At 37.9% G+C, this 22,491-nt stretch overlaps 1 protein-coding gene and 12 non-coding genes across 14 annotated transcripts in view; 12 read left to right on the top strand and 1 right to left on the bottom strand.

Moving 5' to 3' along the window:
* Positions 1 to 14,222, bottom strand: part of lpgat1 (lysophosphatidylglycerol acyltransferase 1) — a 49,420-nt gene extending 35,198 nt beyond the window's left edge. Inside the window, exons 1-3 of one of the 2 annotated variants that reach the window (XM_048208441.1) lie at positions 13,622 to 14,222; positions 12,545 to 12,636; positions 12,132 to 12,384 (exon numbers count right to left, since the gene is read on the bottom strand). In XM_048208441.1, coding sequence (XP_048064398.1) covers positions 12,132 to 12,369 — 238 coding nt within the window. In that variant the 5' untranslated portion in view covers positions 12,370 to 12,384; positions 12,545 to 12,636; positions 13,622 to 14,222. The remainder of the gene's footprint in view (positions 1 to 12,131; positions 12,385 to 12,544; positions 12,637 to 13,621) is intronic. The other variant, XM_048208440.1, reaches the window with a different exon arrangement.
* Positions 14,223 to 16,402: 2,180 nt separating this feature from the next.
* On the top strand, positions 16,403 to 16,514 carry trnal-caa. The gene is made up of 2 exons: positions 16,403 to 16,440; positions 16,469 to 16,514. It is a non-coding gene; the product is annotated as a tRNA-Leu (tRNA).
* Positions 16,515 to 17,049: 535 nt separating this feature from the next.
* trnal-caa lies at positions 17,050 to 17,161 on the top strand. The gene is made up of 2 exons: positions 17,050 to 17,087; positions 17,116 to 17,161. It is a non-coding gene; the product is annotated as a tRNA-Leu (tRNA).
* Positions 17,162 to 17,300: 139 nt separating this feature from the next.
* Positions 17,301 to 17,412, top strand: trnal-caa. Its single transcript has 2 exons — positions 17,301 to 17,338; positions 17,367 to 17,412. It is a non-coding gene; the product is annotated as a tRNA-Leu (tRNA).
* A 391-nt stretch (positions 17,413 to 17,803) lies between these two features.
* On the top strand, positions 17,804 to 17,915 carry trnal-caa. The gene is made up of 2 exons: positions 17,804 to 17,841; positions 17,870 to 17,915. It is a non-coding gene; the product is annotated as a tRNA-Leu (tRNA).
* A 140-nt stretch (positions 17,916 to 18,055) lies between these two features.
* trnal-caa lies at positions 18,056 to 18,167 on the top strand. The gene is made up of 2 exons: positions 18,056 to 18,093; positions 18,122 to 18,167. It is a non-coding gene; the product is annotated as a tRNA-Leu (tRNA).
* A 723-nt stretch (positions 18,168 to 18,890) lies between these two features.
* Positions 18,891 to 19,002, top strand: trnal-caa. The gene is made up of 2 exons: positions 18,891 to 18,928; positions 18,957 to 19,002. It is a non-coding gene; the product is annotated as a tRNA-Leu (tRNA).
* Positions 19,003 to 19,142: 140 nt separating this feature from the next.
* trnal-caa lies at positions 19,143 to 19,259 on the top strand. Its single transcript has 2 exons — positions 19,143 to 19,180; positions 19,221 to 19,259. It is a non-coding gene; the product is annotated as a tRNA-Leu (tRNA).
* Positions 19,260 to 19,713: 454 nt separating this feature from the next.
* Positions 19,714 to 19,825, top strand: trnal-caa. Its single transcript has 2 exons — positions 19,714 to 19,751; positions 19,780 to 19,825. It is a non-coding gene; the product is annotated as a tRNA-Leu (tRNA).
* Positions 19,826 to 20,108: 283 nt separating this feature from the next.
* trnal-caa lies at positions 20,109 to 20,220 on the top strand. Its single transcript has 2 exons — positions 20,109 to 20,146; positions 20,175 to 20,220. It is a non-coding gene; the product is annotated as a tRNA-Leu (tRNA).
* Positions 20,221 to 20,359: 139 nt separating this feature from the next.
* On the top strand, positions 20,360 to 20,471 carry trnal-caa. Its single transcript has 2 exons — positions 20,360 to 20,397; positions 20,426 to 20,471. It is a non-coding gene; the product is annotated as a tRNA-Leu (tRNA).
* Positions 20,472 to 20,862: 391 nt separating this feature from the next.
* On the top strand, positions 20,863 to 20,974 carry trnal-caa. Its single transcript has 2 exons — positions 20,863 to 20,900; positions 20,929 to 20,974. It is a non-coding gene; the product is annotated as a tRNA-Leu (tRNA).
* Positions 20,975 to 21,913: 939 nt separating this feature from the next.
* On the top strand, positions 21,914 to 22,025 carry trnal-caa. The gene is made up of 2 exons: positions 21,914 to 21,951; positions 21,980 to 22,025. It is a non-coding gene; the product is annotated as a tRNA-Leu (tRNA).
* Positions 22,026 to 22,491: the final 466 nt, after the last annotated feature.

Here is a 22,491-nt window from a genome sequence, read left to right as displayed (position 1 = left end):
GGGATAGGTCAATCAAAAATAAAAATTCTGTCATCCTTGCCTTACCTTCTAGTTGTTCCCGAACCTGTATGAGTTTCTTTCTTCTGTTGAAATAAAAATATATTTTTAATGTCAGTAAACAGACAGCTGACTGTAGCGTCAACTGTCTTCAAAATATCATCCTTTTTAGTTCAACAGAAGAAAGAAACTCATATAGGTTTGAAACAACTTGAAACAAGAAAAATTTAAATATTCCACATTTTAAAGCATCAATCTGATGCATTTTGAGATGCTTTTTTTGCCAACCTGGGGAGAGCTGGAGAAACTTTAATTATGGCCAAAAATTATTTACAAAAATTATTATGGCCTCCTTACTAAGTATTATGCAAGCCATTTCATGCCAGCCTGTCCCTGGGTCTAACATTTACAGTATATTTGGGGGAAGAACCTAGCGCTATGATTGGTCGAACTCTTCTTCTTTTGCTATTGCTTGATTTGAGGACTGTGCGTGTACAGAGCCGTCACCAGGTTTTTGCGTAGTTTAGAGTGACAAATCGTACCAGTGTACTTTGAAGTCAAAATGCGTATCCGCTACACAAATTGCGTACAGGTTGGCAGGTCTACTTATTAGAACGGTGGACCACTTTACCTTCTGCTTGTCAGTCCCCTCACCTCAAAATCTACCTCCTCAAAAACGGTAGCATTAGCTAATAATTTTCCACCGGAGCTTTAGCTAGCTGGCTAATGTTGCGTTCTCTCCTGCTGTGTTCAATGACTCCATTCATCAAGCTGTAGCTAACGTTAGCTAAGTCTATGTCAACAGAGCTCCTGGGTAACTTATATACCAGAAAATATTAAAATTATTGAAACCATCCAGGGCTCAACGCTAAGGATTTTTTCTGCTGGCCCAGTTTGGCCAGTGGTTAAAATTTTTACTTGCCCCGCCGAAATTTTCCGGGTCACACAACAAAAAAATTAATAAAAGTAAAAGACAAGAAAAATAATATAATAAGACAACATAAAATAAGCATAGTTATTGTTTTCATTGTTTTTGATACACCTCAATACATAAGGTTATGACACCAAAAGCTACTAGATTAAATTCTTTAAATATTGTTAGACAAATAAACAGTAAGTAGTAAAATAGTAACAAATAATCAAATTACGAGTAATAGCACAAATAAATACAACAGAACAAACATATAAATTAAATAAATGGTGCTTTTCAAGTTTTTCATGTAGGTTTAAACAGAAGATTTTCAGGTACAGAAATTGTAATCTAATGTATAACTATAGAATAGATAACTTTATTAAAGTTAATCAAGAGCAGTTACAGATGCATAAAAATGTTTTTAATGTTCAAAAATATAAAACGTTAAATACTGTTATTTGAAATTTAAAAAAAAAAATGAAGACACTTTAAATGTGAAATTAAACCCGCCAATAGGTGGCAGCGAATCACTGTTAATGAGCAAATCATTGAGATTCAACCGATTCATTCAAACAGCTGATTCATTCAGGAAGTGTTGCTCAAAGACGCAAAACAATCTGACTTTGGAACTATTTTCATTGGCGAAATACAGCGAAACAGACGATTTGGTGTCTAAAATGTAAGTCACTTGATATTAAGTTCTTGTTCATTAAACTGTACGCTGAATAAAATCAATATCACATTTGTAATCATGCTAATATTTGGAGAAAAACGGAGCTCTTTGTGTAATATTGATTAACTTTATTAAATTATATATGAAATATATGCAGGGGCATTTTTGCCCCTTATCTTGAATTTTGGGGGCATTTTAATAGACTAAATCACGCAGTGAAAGCGTACACTTTAATATGCGCACACACTACTCTAACCGTAGGTAACAATAACTATGCTGTGTCTAGACTATGTAGACTATGTTTTTGTCGCAGTTCAGCGAATCGCAGGTCGCAGTTCAGCGAATCTCGTGCTCCCTTCTGGCACGCGCACCTGTTCGCAGTTCACTGAATATAAATACCCCCCCCTTCAAAAAATATTTTCTCATCGAATCTACACGATTCACGTAGGTCACCTATTTTGGTTTCAAAATGGCGAATCTCGCCGAAAGGTGAGGGATTTTCATGCCTGTAGATACTAAAGATACATTTTTGATTTTTTTGCAGTTGTCACGCTTAAACACTGGTTCTGCAGATTTTTGACTTCAAAATGATGTTTTTGTAACAGTTTATTTCTTTAGTTAAAGTTATATATTTTATCAACATTTGGACTGCAAAAAGGGAAATGTCACTTTTTCAGAATATTGTATATTAAAGAAAAAAATAATGGTAAAAGCCCACATACAATTTTATACATGTCTAAATGACTTCTGTGCAGATTTCCTCTGCCTTGGAAAAAATAATGGTAAAAGCTAATTATTCTAATTAGCCTAACATGAAATTGATAGCCAAGGTTAGGGGAAAATTACCTTTTTTATAAAGGTAAAAAAAAAAAAAAAATGCCATGACAATCAATTTCAAGGGATAGTTAAACCTATAATTCTGTCATCATTGACTTAACTCTAGTTGTTCCAAACCTATATGAGTTTCTTTCTTCTGTTGAACTAAAAATGATAATATTTTGAAGAATGTCAGTAACCAGACAGTTGATGGTAACCAGTGACTTCCATAGTATTTTTTTTCCTACTATGAAAGTCACTCGCTACATTCAGCTGTCTGTTTATTGACATTCAAAATATATTTTTAGTTGAACAGAAGAAAGAAACTCATACAGGTTCGGAACAACTAGACTAGACTTTTTATTTTTGATTGACCTATCCCTTTAAGGGAGCGTATACAGATCTGATTATTTACATCTTAACAACAGTTTACAGAACACTGATGGGAGTATTGCTTCAGAATAAATTACAATTACAACACAAAAAATGATAAACTTTACTAGATGTAGTTAGTTATTGCACCATCACAGTATTTGAAAAGAAACGTGAGGAGAGTCAATTGCTGGAGTCGCCGGCTGCAGAAAGTGAGTCGCCGGCTGCGTGAGGAAAGTGAGTCGCTGGCTGCGGATAGTGAGTCGCCAGCTGCGTGAGGAAAGTGAGTCGCCAGCTGAGGAAAGTGAGTCGTTCACTGCGTGAAGAAAGTGAGTCGTTCACTGCGTGAGGAAAGTGAGTCGCCAGCTGAGGAGAGTCAGTGGTCAGCTGCGTGAGGAAAGTGAGTCGCCAGTTGAGGAAAGTGAGTCGTTCACTGCGTGAGGAAAGTGAGTCGTTCGCTGCGTGAGGAAAGTGAGCCGTTCGCCGGCCTATCAGTGGTAAATTCAGTGGCTACTGGCAATTGTATAGTGAATTCCCGCGACAAGTCGGTAGCCATATTTTTGGACCTTCCGGCCCGCCATAGGAGAATGTGTGAAATAAAAACTTTAAACACAGATACTTTATTCTGTATGAGCTATGAGCCACGTGGCTAGTGTTGTTAAACACAACGCGAAGCTCTGCACCGAGGTTAGGGTTAGATCATATGCGCTCCGCGTATATCATAACAATCGCATTTTTCATGTGTTCATATTCAAACTCCAGTTCTGAGGGCATCGCGGACAAAATACAAAACAACACTCATGTGCTGTTGTGCTGAGGGAAACATAGATACGGCTCGCGTGTTTGAATGCAGCTAGAGCAGGCAGAGGTGAACGAGCCGCACTTTTGTGACATTTGAATTCTCTGCTGTAATGCGATCTCACGCGAACATATTTTCCATTTGTGCTGGTAGATTACAGTAAAACAATCCACATGCACCCAAACCTCTGCTCTGGTCGCGTCTCAAGAAAACACACTGTGTTGTAGCACTGAGGAAACAAACACCAACGATATGTATCTGAATGACAAGAGACCGAAGCGAGAGAAGTGATACTTCCTCATGCATAATACTGCAATTATAATCTTATGCATAACTACAGCGCAGTGATTGGACTGAATGAGCTTTAAGTCATGAATAAATGTAGAAACTGTTGACGTCAGCATGTTCGACCAGCCCATACTTGGAGCCAACCAGCACTCCGGATCTTGCCGGTAGTACACGATGACGTCAGATTTTGTGACGTTGCTCCGACTTCGCTTTTCAAACCGGAAGATAGAAATCGCTCTGAAAAATGCAAAAATTACTAATTTTAAAGGTCCCGTTCTTCGTGATCCCATGTTTCCAACACTTTAGTTAGTGTGTAATGTTGTTGTTAGAGTATAAATAAAATCTGTAAAATTTTAAAGCTCAAAGTTCAATGCCAAGCGAGATATTTTATTTAACAGAAGTCGCCTACATCGAACGGCCAGTTTGGACTACATCCCTCTACTTCCTTCTTTAATGACGTCACTAAAACAGTTTTTTGACTAACCTACCGCCCACAGGAATACACAAGAGTTGCGTTTGTAGAGTGTGTTTGTCGCCATGTCGTTGAAACGCTGTTATTTTCATCCCGTAGTCCAATCACCGGGTCTGATTCCGGCTCAAATTGATAGGGTAAAATTAAAGACATGTTTACAATAACACTGAGCGCATGCATCTCCACGTTATGGTAAGTGGCGTGACATTTCCGGGCAAGATGCGCTAAGCTGCTGTCGAATCACAACACAGGAACCGCTTGGCACAATCAGAACTCGTTACGTATTTCTGAAGGAGGGACTTCATAGAACAAGGAAGTCATCAGCCCGTTTTTAATCACAGTGGAAACAGCGGTATACAGATAAGTAAATTATGTGACAAATACTGTGTTTTTTTACACGCGAAACATGAACACATGTTATATTGCACACTATAAACACAATCAAAGCTTCAAAAAACCACGAAAAACGGGACCTTTAACTTTTAAATAAAATCAATGAGTATCCTTTAGTGTTTTCAATGATGTGCAGCCTATACATATCTGTTCACAGCTCAAAAAATGTGTTCTGGGGTTTCATGACCTTTAAATAAAGTCTTGTTTACAGACTTTGTAATATTTTCACAAAAATTACATCTTGGGAAATGATTGCAATGCAGTTTGTGTGCTCCACAACAATTATCTGCACTCGCACAAATACTTCCAAATATATTTTGAGGTCGCACAGACTAAATTTAGGGAGCATATGCGACCAAAACGGTTGCAATTTTGAGCTCTATGCTATTCACTGGTGTAATTTCAAATCAGGAAATGGCAAATCAATCACAATAGTGGGTTTTTTTTTTTTTTTTTTTTTGTAACTTTTATTTTGTTGCTGTACTGAGTTCCAGCTTAACTTCTGTATCCAATTGTATCAGCTGGTGATTCAGTGTCTCCACAGATGTGAATCACACCGCTGCTCATTTACATCAAGCTGCTCAAACTCTGTCCCATCAACACCGGGCACTGTCACTTATGTCACTAGAAATTGGTAACTCTCATTGACAAATGACTTTAGGTCATTTTGTCACTGCTAATCATTATGTGAATGCCACTTCAAGGAATAGTTCACTCAAAAATTGCATATTCTGTCATTATTTACTCAACACAGAACGCAATTTTGCATTCCACTACGCTGTTTTTCTATATAAACATAAGCTAAACAAGAGGTTCTCAACTCTGGCCCTTGAGGTCCACTTTCCTGCAGAATTCAGCTTCAATCTTGATCAAACTCACTTGCCTAGCCTGAATTCCTTACAGACAGAGTGCATCACTGACTTAAAGCCAAAACACTGACCTAAAACCACCTGATTTGCAGCATATCAGTTGCACATGAAATGTTTTTAAGAAGCATGTACATAAATTGATATTCCAACATTATCTGTAATGTTGGGGTCATTCCGTGTCAAATCAACCAAATTTCAGAAAAATGACCCTATGATCTTTTTTTGGGCAGGATAAGTGATGTATAGAAATTGTTAAGATGGGTGTGTCTACTACACACTGCCGACAAAGGTAACTGGACTAACACAAAATGGATACATTGAAATACATTAAATATTAGAATACATACAATCACCTATTATTAAATTGCACATCTTGCTCAAAGTGACAGTATAAATGCTTGGAAATAAAGCTTCATGTCTTTAATTCCATAAGCAAAAAGTGTCGGAATAAGATGTGAAGCATATATATATATATATATATATATATATATATATATATATATATATATATATATATATATATATATATATATATATATATATATATATACCTATATATATATATATATATATATATATATATATATATATATATTTTATTTCCTGACGTCTTTTTGTTGACCAACATCCACTTCAGTCTCTTAGAGATCTTGAAAACCAGCCACAGATCAGCTCAAATATGGCTTTTTACTACCATGACAGTTTGCATATGAATTAAGCCTTATTGTAACTTTGTAAAAAAAAAAAAAAAAAAAAAACAAAACAACAACAACAACAACATCTAGACCTTGCAGTTTTTCATTCCATTACCCTGCGTCTCTTTTAAATGCAAAAACGCGTTCTGTGTGAACGGCCCCTAAAGCTGTATTCTATTTTTTAGTGGAACACAAAATGAGAACTGGATCATTAAGTCAGTGAATTTGAGAACCACTCACTGAATGAATCATTCATCTGATCCAGTTCTTGAACCAGTCGACTAGATTCATGATTCAAACTCGCAACATTTTGAGTTAACGGCTCACTAGAGAGAAAGATTTTCAGTGAATAATGACTTGGGCCTATATTTTGATCAGTTCCTTCATATACATCTGAAAAATGTAAGCTGAACCGTTCTTTGTGCTCCCGAGCAGGAAGACAACACACTGATTTGACCTCTGCCACACATAGTTATCTTCACCTGCATCATCAGGTCAGCCTTTTATCAGTGTGGTGGAGGCAGCTCGTTTAAAATTCTAACCAGTTGAGAAATTACGTCAAAAGACTTTGAACTTGACTAACAAATACAATCATTTATAGCCTTTTTATTGTCAATACTTTAGAGTATTTTCCTGTTTTTCTTTATAAGGTTCAAGGACAGCCTCTAAACTGAAGACACCGTCCATGTGACTTGCAACTCAGCTACACATGAGAAGGTATTCAATAGGAAAAGCACCATTAATAATTTAACATTCTACCATGTTGCTTTCCAGACACTGCTCATCCCAATTTGTGAGCATTTAACACACAGCTTAACGTAACCCAAAGCTGTAGGCAATACTCAAGCTGTTCCTGTGAGAAGACAAATGAAAATAGACCAGAGGTTTTGATTTGGTGTGCTCTTCTACCAGATTCAACTTTGTATAGATGAAGAATGCACAAAGTACACCAAACGTGACGATGTAGAATTAAGGATTGTCTTAAATTTGTCAAATACATTGACACACAATAAGAAAACTGTGATTGTAAAAGGGAAGCTTGTCTAATCATCACTTAAAGGGGTCATGAATTGAGAAATCAACTTTTCCTTGAGCTTTTGATATATAAGGGGTCATTGTACTATAAGAATATCCTATAAGTTTCAGAACTGAAAACGTCCTTGTTAGTCCAATAAAAGCTTTTATTGACACCAGGCCCATCAAACGACTGATCCTGGAATGTGCCTATCTATGTCATAGATGGGTGAAATGCCGCATCAGCAGAAGAAATCAACGCCTACTTCATCATTGCAATGTTAACCCCGCCCACTGGGGTGTTAGTGAGATGACGAGAAGAGCGATACAGGACTAAAAATAACATTACCTCTCAAAGGATCCTAATGCTAGGAATATGGCTATTTATTTTCAGCAATGTGAATGTCTCAGTTGAACATAATTTATTTGTATTCAGTACATTTCACTGTGGATTCTTTGGTAAATCAATCGCATTTCGGCGTAGGCTTTGCAAACAGACTTTTACGATAAGGACTCGATGGTAATGATTCATGTACAGTCAGATGTTCTTTGTCTATGTGTCAGTAAATCAAACCAGTAACTGAATGGTCAACTTCACGTTGTTTCTCTTAGTAGGATGAAAATAATCTGTTATTTAAATGGTGATTAAATTATATATAGGAAGCATTCAAAGAACATTCCCTTTACAATCGCTGGAGCTGTCAATCAAACAGCGCAAATTTATCAGTGACTGAGTTCTGGACTCAAAACTGTTTTGTTGCAATGACGAGATCACTGCTTTCATGCACTGAACAACATGTCTGTGATCGGCTACAATGTTCATCACTGCAACCTTTCATGCCACGATTAGACATGCCGATTTTCGGTAATACGATATATCACGATAATGGATATGCATGATATTGTTATCGTAGGCACTTTAAAATACTGTGAATATTTATTACGAATTATTCCAAGTTTTAAGAATACTTTCCCCATCTACTGTATAAAATGCACAACACAGCTGTATGTTGCGTCAACTGATGTAAACAAGCCCAACATGCATGAGAATCACATGGCGGAACGAGTGAAGGAGACGCTCTGAATGAAAGTGCACGTTCACTCTCTAACAGCAGAGGGCACTGATGGAACAGCAGAAATGCTGCGGTTACCCCGGAAACAAAGCAGCTGTGCTACTGAATAGTATTTAAAATGCCCCTGAGCCATTCAATTTTTTTGTATTTGCAATGTTTATCACAGCACCAAATGCTTAATACTTAAAGACTTAATAGGCTATTTATTTTCAAACTTAAACATTTTTACATTTTAATATTGACTACAACATGCCCTATGATGATTGAAAATTTTCTGATTATTTATTGTTCAGTAACACTTAGTGACATAAGTGTTCATTAGTTAACATGTTAATTCATTATTAACAAACTGACAATGAAAAATACATATAAAGCATTTATTAATCTTAGTTAATTTTAATTTTTTAGTTAATGTTTAATAACATTAATAAAATCAAAACATTTTAATAATTTATTGATAATGTTTTCTGTGTTTTCAGCTGCAGGTCAGTGATGCTGACTCGTCATCTCCGCAGTGGACGTGCCTTTATGAAAGTTTCATACGGATTACATAATCTGAGAATATTTATTTTCCATTTGAATTGCTTTGTTTAAAAGTAGACATTTCAAGCTCTGCCTTAGATATGTTTCTCATGTCTGTGAGGCAAGTATACACTAAGTTTTGGTTCATGTTTGATACGTGCCCAAGTTCACTGAGACCAAGACGGCATATATCACATCCTGATTGTTTTCGTTATTTTACAAAAGCACAACATTTTGCTGTTATTGTGAGTTTACAGAAATAAAAGTAGTCTCTTTACAGTTTGCATTACTTTTATCTGTATGACCAAAATGGAGTATTTTAAGTTAAATACAACTGATCGCACCGGCGCCTCCATGTCATGCAGTAAAGCGTGCTCTCCAAACAAGCATGGATATGCTCCTAATAATAGCGCACATTTATTTAGGACTAGGCTAACATTAGAGCGGACTTGTAAAGTTGCTGCTACTTACGGTACGTTACAAGTGATAAGCCATATTTGAGGTCAACGAATGATAGGCAAATGTTTGGATTTTCTGCCATCAACAATCTGTCACTCATGGACTGTGACTTCGCCACTTCCTGTGGATTTTTTTTTTTTTTTTTTCTGCAACTAACGGACTAAAAATCTTGGTCGACCAAGACTCTTCTAGTCAACTAACAGTTAGTCGACTATTAAGGGGGCAGCACTACTATTAATTGTGAAGCTGTAGGTTGTAAGTAGTTATTTCAAAAGTAGAAAAATATAGGCTATGCTATGACTTTTGAGTTTCTAAGCTACTTTAGTGATAAATCACAGGACAGAGTTGACAACGAGTTTCTGCGCTCCTTCTTTGTGTGCACAATCTTCATGTGATGTGCGAGCTACTGTATTTATGAGTGTTCATGTGCCACAATGCATCAGCGTAGTAGCTCAATATAAAGATACACATGTCCAAACTGGCAAACCTTAAAGCACAAAAAATTGACAAAGTTTAGTGAAGACACAAGTGAAAGTGATTCTTCAGTGCTCGCTTGTCTGTGTGTGTTGACTCGCTATTTGAGTTTGCCTCCGTGTTGCTTCCATGCCACTAACTGGACAGGGCGGAATTACGTGATTACACATGTGGTAGTATGTTTTTAAGGGGAAAGTATTAACAGGATTTAAAAAAATGAAATAACCAACATGCGAAAATTACGTTGGTTAGAGGTTCTGAATTTCGTTTTCGATTACTTCGATTAAACATCCAGCCCTAGTATAAATTAATTTAAAAAATTTTTACCAGTTCAAATAATGGTTCTGCTAAACAGAGAAAAAGTCATGTCCAGGTAACAGCAAATACATTAATAAATACATATGCATTCAAGTATACATTTCAAAAAAAAAATATATATAATATATACATATAAATAATTTTAGATTAAATATAGCATGTCAAACTGTGTGGCACTGCTGATGTGTCATTAACTACGTTTATTTGTTATCTTGTAAAAGGCTGACGACCGGTCTTATCTATCTCTGTGATTGGCTGATTGTCCCAGCCCTTGCGCCTCCATCTCATGGTCCACATTATCAGTCAAGAGCTTTCTGCATATAATCAACACTCTTGCTACTCTTAGTACCAGCGTGCAACAAAATGAAATTAGCCGTGAAATGCCCGTGAGTAAGCAGGAGGCGCATCAACTCTCCTTGATCCAACCTGTCCATAAATTTAAACTGGCTTTACAAGTAAACCCAAAAATCTCTTTCTAATGAAAAAGTCCAATTCAAATCGATACTTCTAACACTACACATGAAGCAAAACAAGCCACTTCTAGTCTGTGATGAATGATAATGTGGATTCATTGAGAGATGAGGTAAACAAAGACCTCCCCTGAGATCCTCACCATATAATACTGTCCAAATACACTCTATTAAAGCAAAAAACATACTGTAACAGCTTAATCAAACTTGTCTCCCAAAGAAAATAATGAAATCGATCCAAACACAGGAAACCCAACAGTGTGAGAGTCAATAAAGATGAAAAACAGTCAATAGATCTGCACTCAGCAGTCAAATTTTGGTGCCACTAGGAGACTCTGACTGAAGTCTAGTGCCCTGCATGGCTTACTTGCAGAAACGTTGCTTTACACTGCCAGGCGGTAAAACTGAACATTTAGATGCCTTGACCAACTCTGAATAACCTTATTCAAAATGTCAGGACACTCTTAAAAAATAACAGTTCTTTATTGGCATTGATGGTTCCACGAAGAACCTTTGTAACCTTTGTACACACTAAAGTTTCAGGAGTGACAACAGCATTTAAATGCCGGAGTGAGTCCCTTAAATGATCTCTCCGTGTGTATGGGACACTAAACTGCGATTCCTGACACCATGGTAACCATGGCAGCATTCTGGCGTCTTGTGTGTTTTGGTATTCTGACTAAAGTAATATTACAATGTCAATTGTGTTCAGCAAATTTAACTAAAGCACAGTCAACGGAGATGTTGTGTTTTCTTTATGTTTAAAGGCTGTTTCACAGAGCGCGCTCTTGCAGTGTTGCCATGTCCACATATAAGCACTTTTGGGGTTGTTCAAGCTTAGCTCATACAGCGATCGGAGTTTATGGAGTTATTAAAGTAAGCAGGTGCTGGTCTCGATATTTCGGTCTTATTTTCAGCATTAAGCGTTTCCATTTATTTAGTTTTTTATGGGCTTGTTCTTGTTCGCTGATTTGCAAGATCTGGCAACACAAGCCAAGCTTGGAATGCTTTCCCTGTGATTTTTTGCACCGCAGATACAGACGAGAGATGCATCTCTGATGCACGTTTAAATACGTATTTCAACTTGCATCAGAGATGTATCTCGTCTCTCATCGTGCGTCATTAACAAATATTTGTTCAGTTTGGTTCTGTACACACTGCATAGAATTTTTGTAAATGTGGTTGTCACTACCTGCATTTTCCAGGAGTTAATTTGATGGCTGAACTGTGTGTATAGAACAGGATTAAGCACTAAAAAGTTAACTGACAAACCGAATTTACTGTATATGGCCTTTACATTCATAGAACCTTTCCATTCCACAAAAGGTTCTTTATAGTGGAAAAAAAGGTTCTTTAGATTATTCAAATGTTCTTCAAACTAAGAAAAAAAAAGTTCTTTGAAGAATTGATCTCTGAAAGGTACTTTGGGGAACCCATAATGGTTCTTCTACGGCATCACTGTGTAAACCTACATATGGAACATTTATTTTTAAGAGCGAAAAAGCCGGTCTTACCTGTGTAACCTGCACACCATCCCCAAGATGCCACCATTGCCAGTAACCACCTGAACATAACCCCTTCGATGTACCAGAACGTGTGGGCATCCAGAACTCTTAAAGGCTGCAGGACTATCAGGTAGAGGCAGTAGGATGGAATTGCAACACAATTATTGACAAACATGAAGGTGAAACGGAGCAGCGACTTCATTAAAATCCAGAACAATTTGCGGGCTGCATCCAGATGGGGAGCCATACTTTACTGTCCTGCCTGCAAAAATTAAAATAAAAAGATCATCAAAGCAAATTAAATCTCAACACTTTAGCAATGCCTGCAGCTGATGAATGTTTAAAATCAAGCTAGTAAACGCAAGACATGGAGTTGACTAAAGTACAAGAAACCGAACTTAATGTATAGAGAAGTAGCTTACTTGCACATGTGAAGTGAACTGATTTACTAACACACATCCAGTAACCTCAGATATAAATGTGCCGGTTACTGACACCCTTTAAGCCAGTTAGACTTTGATATCCGTGTATCATGCAAAACAAACAAAGAAAACTTTGGTTCAAATTAAATGGTGTGTTTCCTGATAAGCATGTTGAGGAGGAGCCACTTCAAGTTAACCAAAGTGACTAAGATCCACTTTATTACACCATCATCCTTAATCATATATTTGTCATGATTTAGTATACATGTCATAAAAATAAACGAGTACAAAATAATTATGATAAGAATGAAGGTGATTGTAATGATTCATAACATGAGAGATATTTCCAATCACAATAACGTTTGATAGCGCAAACATGACCGGTTTCAGTTTAACTTCAACTCAGTTATTGTTGTTTGAATGGCTTTTATTCGTCTGTTTAGGTTTAATTGGAATAATAAAAAAAAAAATACTCTGAATGAAGGTTAAATGTTTAAAATGTGGTGTTGAACACAGCGCTAACGCGGCTAACATGCTACATACAGTTTTAACTGCTGCTAAAACAGCACTGCCAATTTATTCTGAAACATGTATAATTTTCTAACAGTTCAAATCTAGACATATAAATGAATGAATAAACACGATAACATATACAATCCCTAATGTTAAATAAAGCATAAAGTGTGTCTGTGCGTGCGCTGCTGTGTTAGCATGCTAGGCTAATGCGAACTCAGGTCATTAATTCAGTTTAACGGTCACATCTTGTCATTATATAGGATTCATTTCTCTTTTAAAAAATGAAGAAAAAAAAAATCTCTCTTCATTTAAATGAATTGTTTCATTATTTGAGCAATATTATCTTCTATTGTCTGTCATTCATTTAAAGTGGCCGGTGTCTGGCTGATTCGGGTATTTAATGAGATTTGAACTAAAGTCCTTGGCGGATCCCGAGACGAACCCGATCAGAACAGGTATCCACATCTAGTAAAACGCTTCAACGGTTCAAATTGCATGAATGATCTGAAACAATCCCCTATTCTTAATCCTCTAATATTCACGTTGTAAGTGTTTTCTCACCGTGCTAACGCGCAGCTCGCTGGAGAAGCTGCAGATGGGTTCGGACGGTTCGGTTCGGTCACATGTAGCGGATGATGATGATCGGTGAACCCGTGAGCTTTAAGTCGTCTACTCCACGGCTTGACTTGGTTCCTGGAGTCCGTGTCCTGATCGGATGCATGCGTTTCAGTTACACACGCGCATGTTGCTGTAGTCACGCAGCCGAACCGACGGGCGGCCGAACCTCTGGATCTGCACTCAAATCCCCGAATCGAACACAGCACACGCTTGAGATCAGACTCGTAAACTCATCTTTCCATTCCGGATGAGGCGTGTCGGGCATGTATTCACTGGGCCTCTCCTCCGGTGTGATGATGATGATGGTGATGATGATCTTTGGCTCCGTTATTCTGGACCTCCTACAGGCCGCGGGCACGCGCAGACTCAGTGAAAGCACGCGCACCGGTACTGGCCCAGCTCTGCTGCTGAAGAGCCCAAGAGTCAAACTAGATGTGTTGGCAAACTTCCATCTTTGGAAGGGCAGAAAACTCTGTATGAATTGTCCGCACACTGTAGTATAAAAGAAGATTAAAAGGAAACAAAGTCCTAACCAGATTCTACAAACAAAATGAAACCAATAATACATTCAGGTGTTGTTGGTGGTATTCCGCTGTAGCTGTATTTTGGAAAGTTGGTAAACTATGACCCCCAGTGGGCAATTCAAAAACAGTCAGTCTGTCTGTCTGTCTATCTATTTTGTCTACAAATTAAACGAGATATGCATCAAGTGGACTTTACCCAGTTAGTTCACCTCCAGCTACTCTTTTGTTTATTACTCACACTATGAAATAACCTGGTTAATAGATAATCTTTATAACATTGGTGGGTTCCCAATAACGAATTTGATAATAAATAAATTAATAATAATAATAATAATAATAATAATAATAATAATAAAGATATGAGGAAGCAAATTAAATATTAAAAGGCTAATTCCATATGGTTCTTTTGTGAGATCTTTTGACTCACTTATTTTGTTGACATCTATAAAATAAATTTATAACAATATATAATAGGCCAATCTTCACTAAAACTTAATAATAATAAAAAAACGCATTAAAAAACATTTGTTCAGTTAGAATAGGAAGTTCTCTAATACCAGTGAAACTGCAGATTGTTCTGATACAAGTATCAAAAGTTTATTATAATAGAATGTCAATAAGGAAGGATAGACTAGTAAACTGTAGAAATAATCACTGTTATGGGGTCAGATGAGGATTGACATTTATTCGTCTTTTTAATAAGAATACCTTATAGGGATAGTTCACCCAAAAAAAAAAAAAAAAAAAAAAACTTGAGTAAATGATGACAGAAATTTTTATTTTGGGGAGAATTGTCCCTTTAAATTGAAGTCATGCACATATCATTCATAAAATTCTGAAATATTTTGGTTACAATATAATTTTGGCTGAAGAATAATTCTAATTAAAATATAATTTTATTTAAAGAGGTCCTTTGCAGGTGTCATTGTTGCAGTGAAAAAATACTGTGAAGGATGTCAATAAGCTGTGTGTTTTTTAAGCTTCATAAAAATTAAGTATTTTACTATAAAGCTAGTTATATGTCTCTTGTGCTATATTCCAGGTTTTCTGAAGACAGCAGATAAACCTTGTTTTCTTCTTCTTCTTTTGGAGCTTGACAAACGTGATCACAGTGAACTACGGTGTTATACAAAAAGTTGCATTAAGGTTGTAACCTTTGTTCTTTGTTTCTGTATATATATATATATATATATATATATATATATATATATATATATATATATATATATAAAGAGAGCATATGATTGAGAAAATAATGGCATTTCATTTTCATTGCTTTTTGAAATTCTCCTTAAATTGCCGTTTATCTTTCCACCACCAGAGGTCTCTGATTTCTCAGGTTGAAAAAGTCTTACTGCAATTAAAAAGCAGCCCATCACACGACAGCAGTTAATCTCATGTAGCCTACAAACTAGTTCCTAATGCTTTATCTACTTTATATGTATTCATTTTCACTTTTTTTTATACATCTGAAATAACATTTGTACTTTGCAAAGGTACTGGACTGTTTCAACGCTCCTTCAGGCTGCTGGATCTTCACAATACCTTGGATCAGTTGTGTGCACTATTGCTATCAGGAACTTAAAGTTTGAATACAATTACTGGCTTGCATACATGCACACACACACACACACACACACACACACACACACACACACACACACACATCTGGTTCACTATCCTTGTAGGGACTCTCCTAGGGTGACCACCATCCAACAAACAAGTTTGTGTGGGACAATGTGGGACATGTTACCAACACTAAAACACAACCTGAAGCTGTTATATAATGTCTAACTTAAAATATTTGTATTCTGCCTTTCAGCTGATAAAATTACTTTGATCTTTAGTCGCTTCCAGAAAACACCATTATATCACAATATAACATAACGTCTTTATTTTACATGTAATTTAAATTAAACATCACACCACTCGCCTTGGCCTGCATGCGACCGCTCAGTAGCAACCAAGTCTTACCGCAGGTAAAGCAAATCCAAATGATGGGAAGTAACCCTACCACATCTTTTCTAGGTGAGGAAGACCACCTCCCTTTAAAGGCAGGGAAGAGCACAGCATATGATTAGGTGTGGTCTGCAACGAACTGACAACCCTTCACCTGAATAGGGACTTGAACCCTGTACCCTCAGATTTTAAGTTTGAGGCTGCAGTGACAGCACTGATAATCCGGATCTTGATTGCAAGTGTCAGAAAGGCCAAGTGGTCTAAGGCGCCAGACTCAAGGACTTTGAACCTTCTCAGATGTTGAGGATTCTGGTCTCCAAATGGAGGCGTGGGTTCAAATCCCACTTCTGACAAAGCACTTTTAAGAATGATTGGATCGCAAAAAGAATTGGAAATCATCTATGTGCAGTAATTGTTATCCAGTTCTTCATGTATTTTGACATCATGGAGGCTGCAGTAATAGCATCGATCATCAGATTCAAATCCCAATCCTGATGAAAAACATTTAGAATTACTTGATTTTATTAAGAATCTTGAAATAATGTATATGCAGTCATTTATATTATCTTCTTCCTGCAGTTTGACATCATGGAGGCTGCAGTGATAGCACTGATCATCAGGTGCTGGCACGCAAGTGTCAGAAAGGCCAAGTGGTCTGAGGCGCCAGACTCAAGGAGTTTCAGCTTTCTCAGATGTTGAGGATTCTGGTCTCCAAGTGGAGGCTTGGGTTCAAATCCCACTTCTGACAAAAGAACTTTTAGAATGACTGAAACGCAAAATTAACTTGAAATATTATAGATGAAGCTAAGTGTTCTCAGCTTTTTCCTGTAGTTTGACATCATGGAGGCTACAGTGATAGCACTGATCATCAGGTGCTGAGATGCAAGTGTCAGAATGGCCGAGTGGTCTAAGGCGCCAGACTCAAGGTGTTATAACCTTCTCAGATGTTGAGGATTCTGGTCTCCAAATGGAGGCGTGGGTTCAAATCCCACTTCTGACAAAGCACTTTTAATAATGATTGGATCGCAAAAAGAATTGGAAATCATCTATATGCAGTAATTGTAATCCACTTCTTCCTCTATTTTGACATCATGGAGGCTGCAGTGATAGCACTGATAATTCTGATCCTCTCTGCAAGTGTCAGAATGGCCGAGCGGTCTAAGGCGCCAGACTCAAGGAGTTTCAACCTTCTCAGATGTTGAGGATTCTGGTCTCCAAATGGAGGCGTGGGTTCAAATCCCACTTCTGACAAAGCACTTTTAAGAATGATTGGATCGCAAAAAGAATTGGAAATCATCTATGTGCAGGAATTGTTATCCACTTTTTCCTGTATTTTGACATCATGGAGGCTACAGTGATAGCACTGATAATTCTGTTCTTGACTGTAAAAGTCAGAAGGGCCGAGCGGTCTAAGGCGCCAGACTCAAGGAGTTTCCACCTTCTCAGATGTTGAGGATTCTGCTCTCCAAATGGAGGTGTGGGCTCAAATCCCACTTCTGAGAAAAGAACTTTTAGAATGACTGAAACGCAAAATTAACTTGAAATAATGTACATGAAGCTAAGTGTTGTTAGCTTTTTACTGTATTTTATCATCATGGAGGCTACAGTGATAGCAGTGATCATCAGGTGCTGGGATGCAAGTGTCAGAATGGCCGAGCGGTCTAAGGCGCCAGACTCAAGTAGTGTCAACCTTCTCAGATGTTGAGGATTCTGGTCTCCAAATGGAGGCGTGGGTTCAAATCCCACTTCTGACAAAAGAACTTTTAGAATGACTGAAACGCAAAATTAACTTGAAATAATGTAGATGAAGCTAAGTATTCTCAGCTTTTTCCTGTATTTTGACATTATGGAGGCTACAGTGATAGCACTGATAATTCTGATCCTCTCTGCAAGTGTCAGAATGGCCGAGCGGTCTAAGGCGCCAGACTCAAGGAGTTTCACCCTTCTCAGATGTTGAGGATTCTGGTCTCCCAATGGAGGCGTGGGTTCAAATCCCACTTCTGACAAAATAATTTTTAGAATGACTGAAACGCAAAATTAACTTGAAATAATGTAGATCAAGCTAAATGTTCTCTGCCTTTTCCTGTATTGTGACATCATGGAGGCTACAGTGATAGCACTGATAATTCTGATCCTCTCCGCAAGTGTCAGAATGGCCGATCGGTCTAAGGTGTCAGAATCAAGGAGTTTCAACCAATTCAGATGTTGAGGATTCTGGTTTCCAAATGGAGGCGTGGGTTCAACTCCCACTTCTGAGAAAAGAACTTTTAGAATGACTGAAACGCAAAATTAACTTGACATAATGTACATGAAGCTAAGTGTTCTCAGCTTTTTCCTGTATTTTGACATCATGGAGGCTACAGTGATAGCACTGATAATTCTAATCTTGACTGCAAGTGTCAGAATGGCTGAGCGGTCTAAGGTGCCAAGCTCAAGGAGTCTGACAAAGCACTTTTAAGAATTATTGGATCGCAAAAAGAATTGGAAATCATCTATGTGCAGTAATTGTTATCCAGTTCTTCCTGTATTTTGACATCATGGAGGCTGCAGTAATAGCATCGATCATCAGGTTCAAATCCCAATCCTGATGAAAAACATTTAGAATTACTTGATTTTATTAAGAATCTTGGAATAATGTATATGCAGTCATTTATATTATCTTCTTCCTGCAGTTTGACATCATGGAGGCTGCAGTGATAGCACTGATCATCAGGTGCTGGCACGCAAGTGTCAGAAAGGCCAAGTGGTCTAAGGCGCCAGACTCAAGGACTTTGAACCTTCTCAGATGTTGAGGATTCTGGTCTCCAAATGGAGGCGTGGGTTCAAATCCCACTTCTGACAAAAGAACTTTTAGAATGACTGAAACGCAAAATTAACTTGAAATATTATAGATGAAGCTAAGTGTTCTCAGCTTTTTCCTGTATTTTGACATCATGGAGGCTACAGTGATAGCACTGATCATCAGGTGCTGAGATGCAAGTGTCAGAATGGCCGAGTGGTCTAAGGCGCCAGACTCAAGGTGTTATAACCTTCTCAGATGTTCTGAGTCTCCAAATGGTCTCCAAATGGAGGCGTGGGTTCAAATCCCACTTCTGACAAAAGAAATTTTAGAAAGACTGAAACGAAAAAATTAACTTGAAATAATATAGATGAAGCTAAGTGTTCTCAGCTTTTTCCTGTATTGCGACATCATGGAGGCTACAGTGATAGCAGTGATCATCAGGTGCTGAAATAATGGAAGCTAAGTGTTCAGCTTTTTCCTGTATTTTGACATCATGGAGGCTACAGTGATAGCACTGGCAAGTGTCAGAGCGAGCGGTCTAAGGCGCCAGACTCAAGGAGTGTCAACCTTCTCAGATATTGAGGATTCTGTTCTCCAAATGGAGGCGTGGGTTCAAATCCCACTTCTGACAAAGCACTTTTAATAATGATTGGATCGCAAAAAGAATTGGAAATCTTCTATATGCAGTAATTGTAATCCACTTCTTCATCTATTTTGACATCATGGAGGCTGCAGTGATAGCACTGATAATTCTGATCCTCTCTGCAAGTGTCAGAATGGCTGAGCGGTCTAAGGCGCCAGACTCAAGGAGTGTCAACCTTCTCAGATGTTGAGGATTCTGGTCTCCAAATGGAGGCGTGGGTTCAAATCGCACTTCTGACAAAACACTTTTAAGAATGATTGGATGGCAAAAAGAATTGGAAATCATCTATATGCAGTAATTGTTATCCAGATCTTCCTGTATTTTGACATCATGGAGGCTGCAGTAATAGCATCGATCATCAGGTTCAAATCCCAATCCTGATGAAAAACATTTAGAATTACTTGATTTTATTAAGAATCTTGAAATTTTGTATATGCAGTAATTTATATTATCTTCTTCCTGCAGTTTGACATCATGGAGGCAGCAGTGATAGTAATGATCATCAGGTGCAAAGACACAAGTGTCAGAATGGCCGAGTGGTCTAAGGCGCCAGACTCAAGGTGTTATAACCTTCTCAGATGTTGAGGTTTCTGGTCTCAAAATGGAGGCGTGGGTTCAAATCCCACTTCTGACAAAGCACTTTTAAGAATGATTGGATCGCAAAAAGAATTGGAAATCATCTATGTGCAGTAATTGTTATCCACTTCTTCCTGCAGTTTGACATCATGGAGGCTGCAGTGATAGCACTAATAATTCTGATACTCTCTGCAAGTGTCAGAATGGCCGAGCGGTCTAAGGCGCCAGACTCAAGGAGTTTCAATCTTCTCAGATGTTGAGGATTCTGTTCTCCGAATGGAGGTGTGGGTTCAAATCCCACTTCTGACAAAGCACTTTTAAGAATGATTGGATCACAAAAAGAATTGGAAATCATCTATGTGCAGGAGTTGTTATCCACTTTTTCCTGTATTTTGACATCATGGAGGCTACAATGATAGCACTGATAATTCTGTTCATGACTGTAAAAGTCAGAAGGGCCGAGCGGTCTAAGGCGACAGACTCAAGGAGTTTCCACCTTCTCAGATGTTGAGGATTCTGCTCTCCAAATGGAGGTGTGGGTTCAAATCCCACTTCTGAGAAAATAACTTTTAGAATGACTGAAACGCAAAATTAACTTGAAATAATGTACATGAAGCTAAGTGTCGTTAGCTTTTTCCTGTATTTTGTCATCATGGAGGCTACAGTGATAGCAGTGATCATCAGGTGCTGGGATGCAAGTGTCAGAATGGCCGAGCGGTCTAAGGCGCCAGACTCAAGTAGTGTCAACCTTCTCAGATGTTGAGGATTCTGGTCTCCAAATGGAGGCGTGGGTTCAAATCCCACTTCTGACAAAAGAACTTTTAGAATGACTGAAACGCAAAATTGACTTGAAATAATGTAGATGAAGCTAAGTGTTCTCAGCTTTTTCCTGTATTTTGACATCATGGAGGCTACAGTGATAGCACTGATAATTCTGATCCTCTCTGCAAGTGTCAGAATGGCTGAGCGGTCTAAGGTGCCAAGGAGTCTGACAAAGCACTTTTAAGAATTATTGGATCGCAAAAAGAATTGGAAATCATCTATGTGCAGTAATTGTTATCCAGTTCTTCCTGTATTTTGACATCATGGAGGCTGCAGTAATAGCATCGATCATCAGGTTCAAATCCCAATCCTGATGAAAAACATTTAGAATTACTTGATTTTATTAAGAATCTTGAAATAATGTATATGCAGTCATTTATATTATCTTCTTCCTGCAGTTTGACTCATGGAGGCTGCAATGGATCATCAGGCTGGCACGCAAGTGTCAGAAAGGCCAAGTTCAGGCGCCAATCAAGGAGTTTCCACCTTCTCAGATGTTGAGGATTCTGGTCTCCAAGACTTGGGTTCAAAATTCTGACATTTTTAGAATGACTGAAACGCAAAATTAACTTGAAATAATGTAGATCAAGCTAAATGTTCTCTGCTTTTTCCTGTATTGTGACATCATGGAGGCTACAGTGATAGCACTGATCATCAGGAACTTTGCTGTAAGTGTCAGAATGGCCGATCGGTCTAAGGTGTCAGAATCAAGGAGTTTCAACCAATTCAGATGTTGAGGATTCTGGTCTTCCAAATGGAGGCGTGGGTTCAAATCCCACTTCTGACAAAAGAACTTTTAGAATGACTGAAACGCAAAATTAACTTGAAATAATGTACATGAAGCTAAGTGTTCTCAGCTTTTTCCTGTATTTTGACATCATGGAGGCTACAGTGATAGCACTGATAATTCTGAAATCCTTTCTGCAAGTGTCAGAATGGCCGAGTGGTCTAAGGCGCCAGACTCAAGGAGTTTCAACCTTCTCAGATGTTGAGGATTCTGGTCTCCAAATGGAGGCGTGGGTTCAAATCGCACTTCTGACAAAGCACTTTTAAGAATGATTGGATCGCAAAAAGAATTGGAAATCATCTATGTGCAGTAATTGTTATCCAGTTCTTCCTGTATTTTGACATCATGGAGGCTGCAGTAATAGCATCGATCATCAGGTTCAAATCCCAATCCTGATGAAAAACATTTAGAATTACTTGATTTTATTAAGAATCTTGAAATAATGTATATGCAGTCATTTATATTATCTTCTTCCTGCAGTTTGACATCATGGAGGCTGCAGTGATAGCACTGATCATCAGGTGCTGGCACGCAAGTGTCAGAAAGGCCAAGTGGTCTGAGGCGCCAGACTCAAGGAGTTTCAGCTTTCTCAGATGTTGAGGATTCTGGTCTCCAAATGGAGGCGTGGGTTCAAATCCCACTTCTGACAAAAGAACTTTTAAGAATGACTTGAATCGCAAAAAGAACTTGAAATAATCTATGATGAAGCTAAGTTGTTCT

Source organism: Megalobrama amblycephala, linkage group LG11 (assembly GCF_018812025.1).
Source record: "Megalobrama amblycephala isolate DHTTF-2021 linkage group LG11, ASM1881202v1, whole genome shotgun sequence".
Classification (NCBI taxonomy): domain Eukaryota; kingdom Metazoa; phylum Chordata; class Actinopteri; order Cypriniformes; family Xenocyprididae; genus Megalobrama; species Megalobrama amblycephala.
Note: the sequence above shows the minus strand (reverse complement) of the source record. Positions and strands in the feature narration are given on the sequence as shown.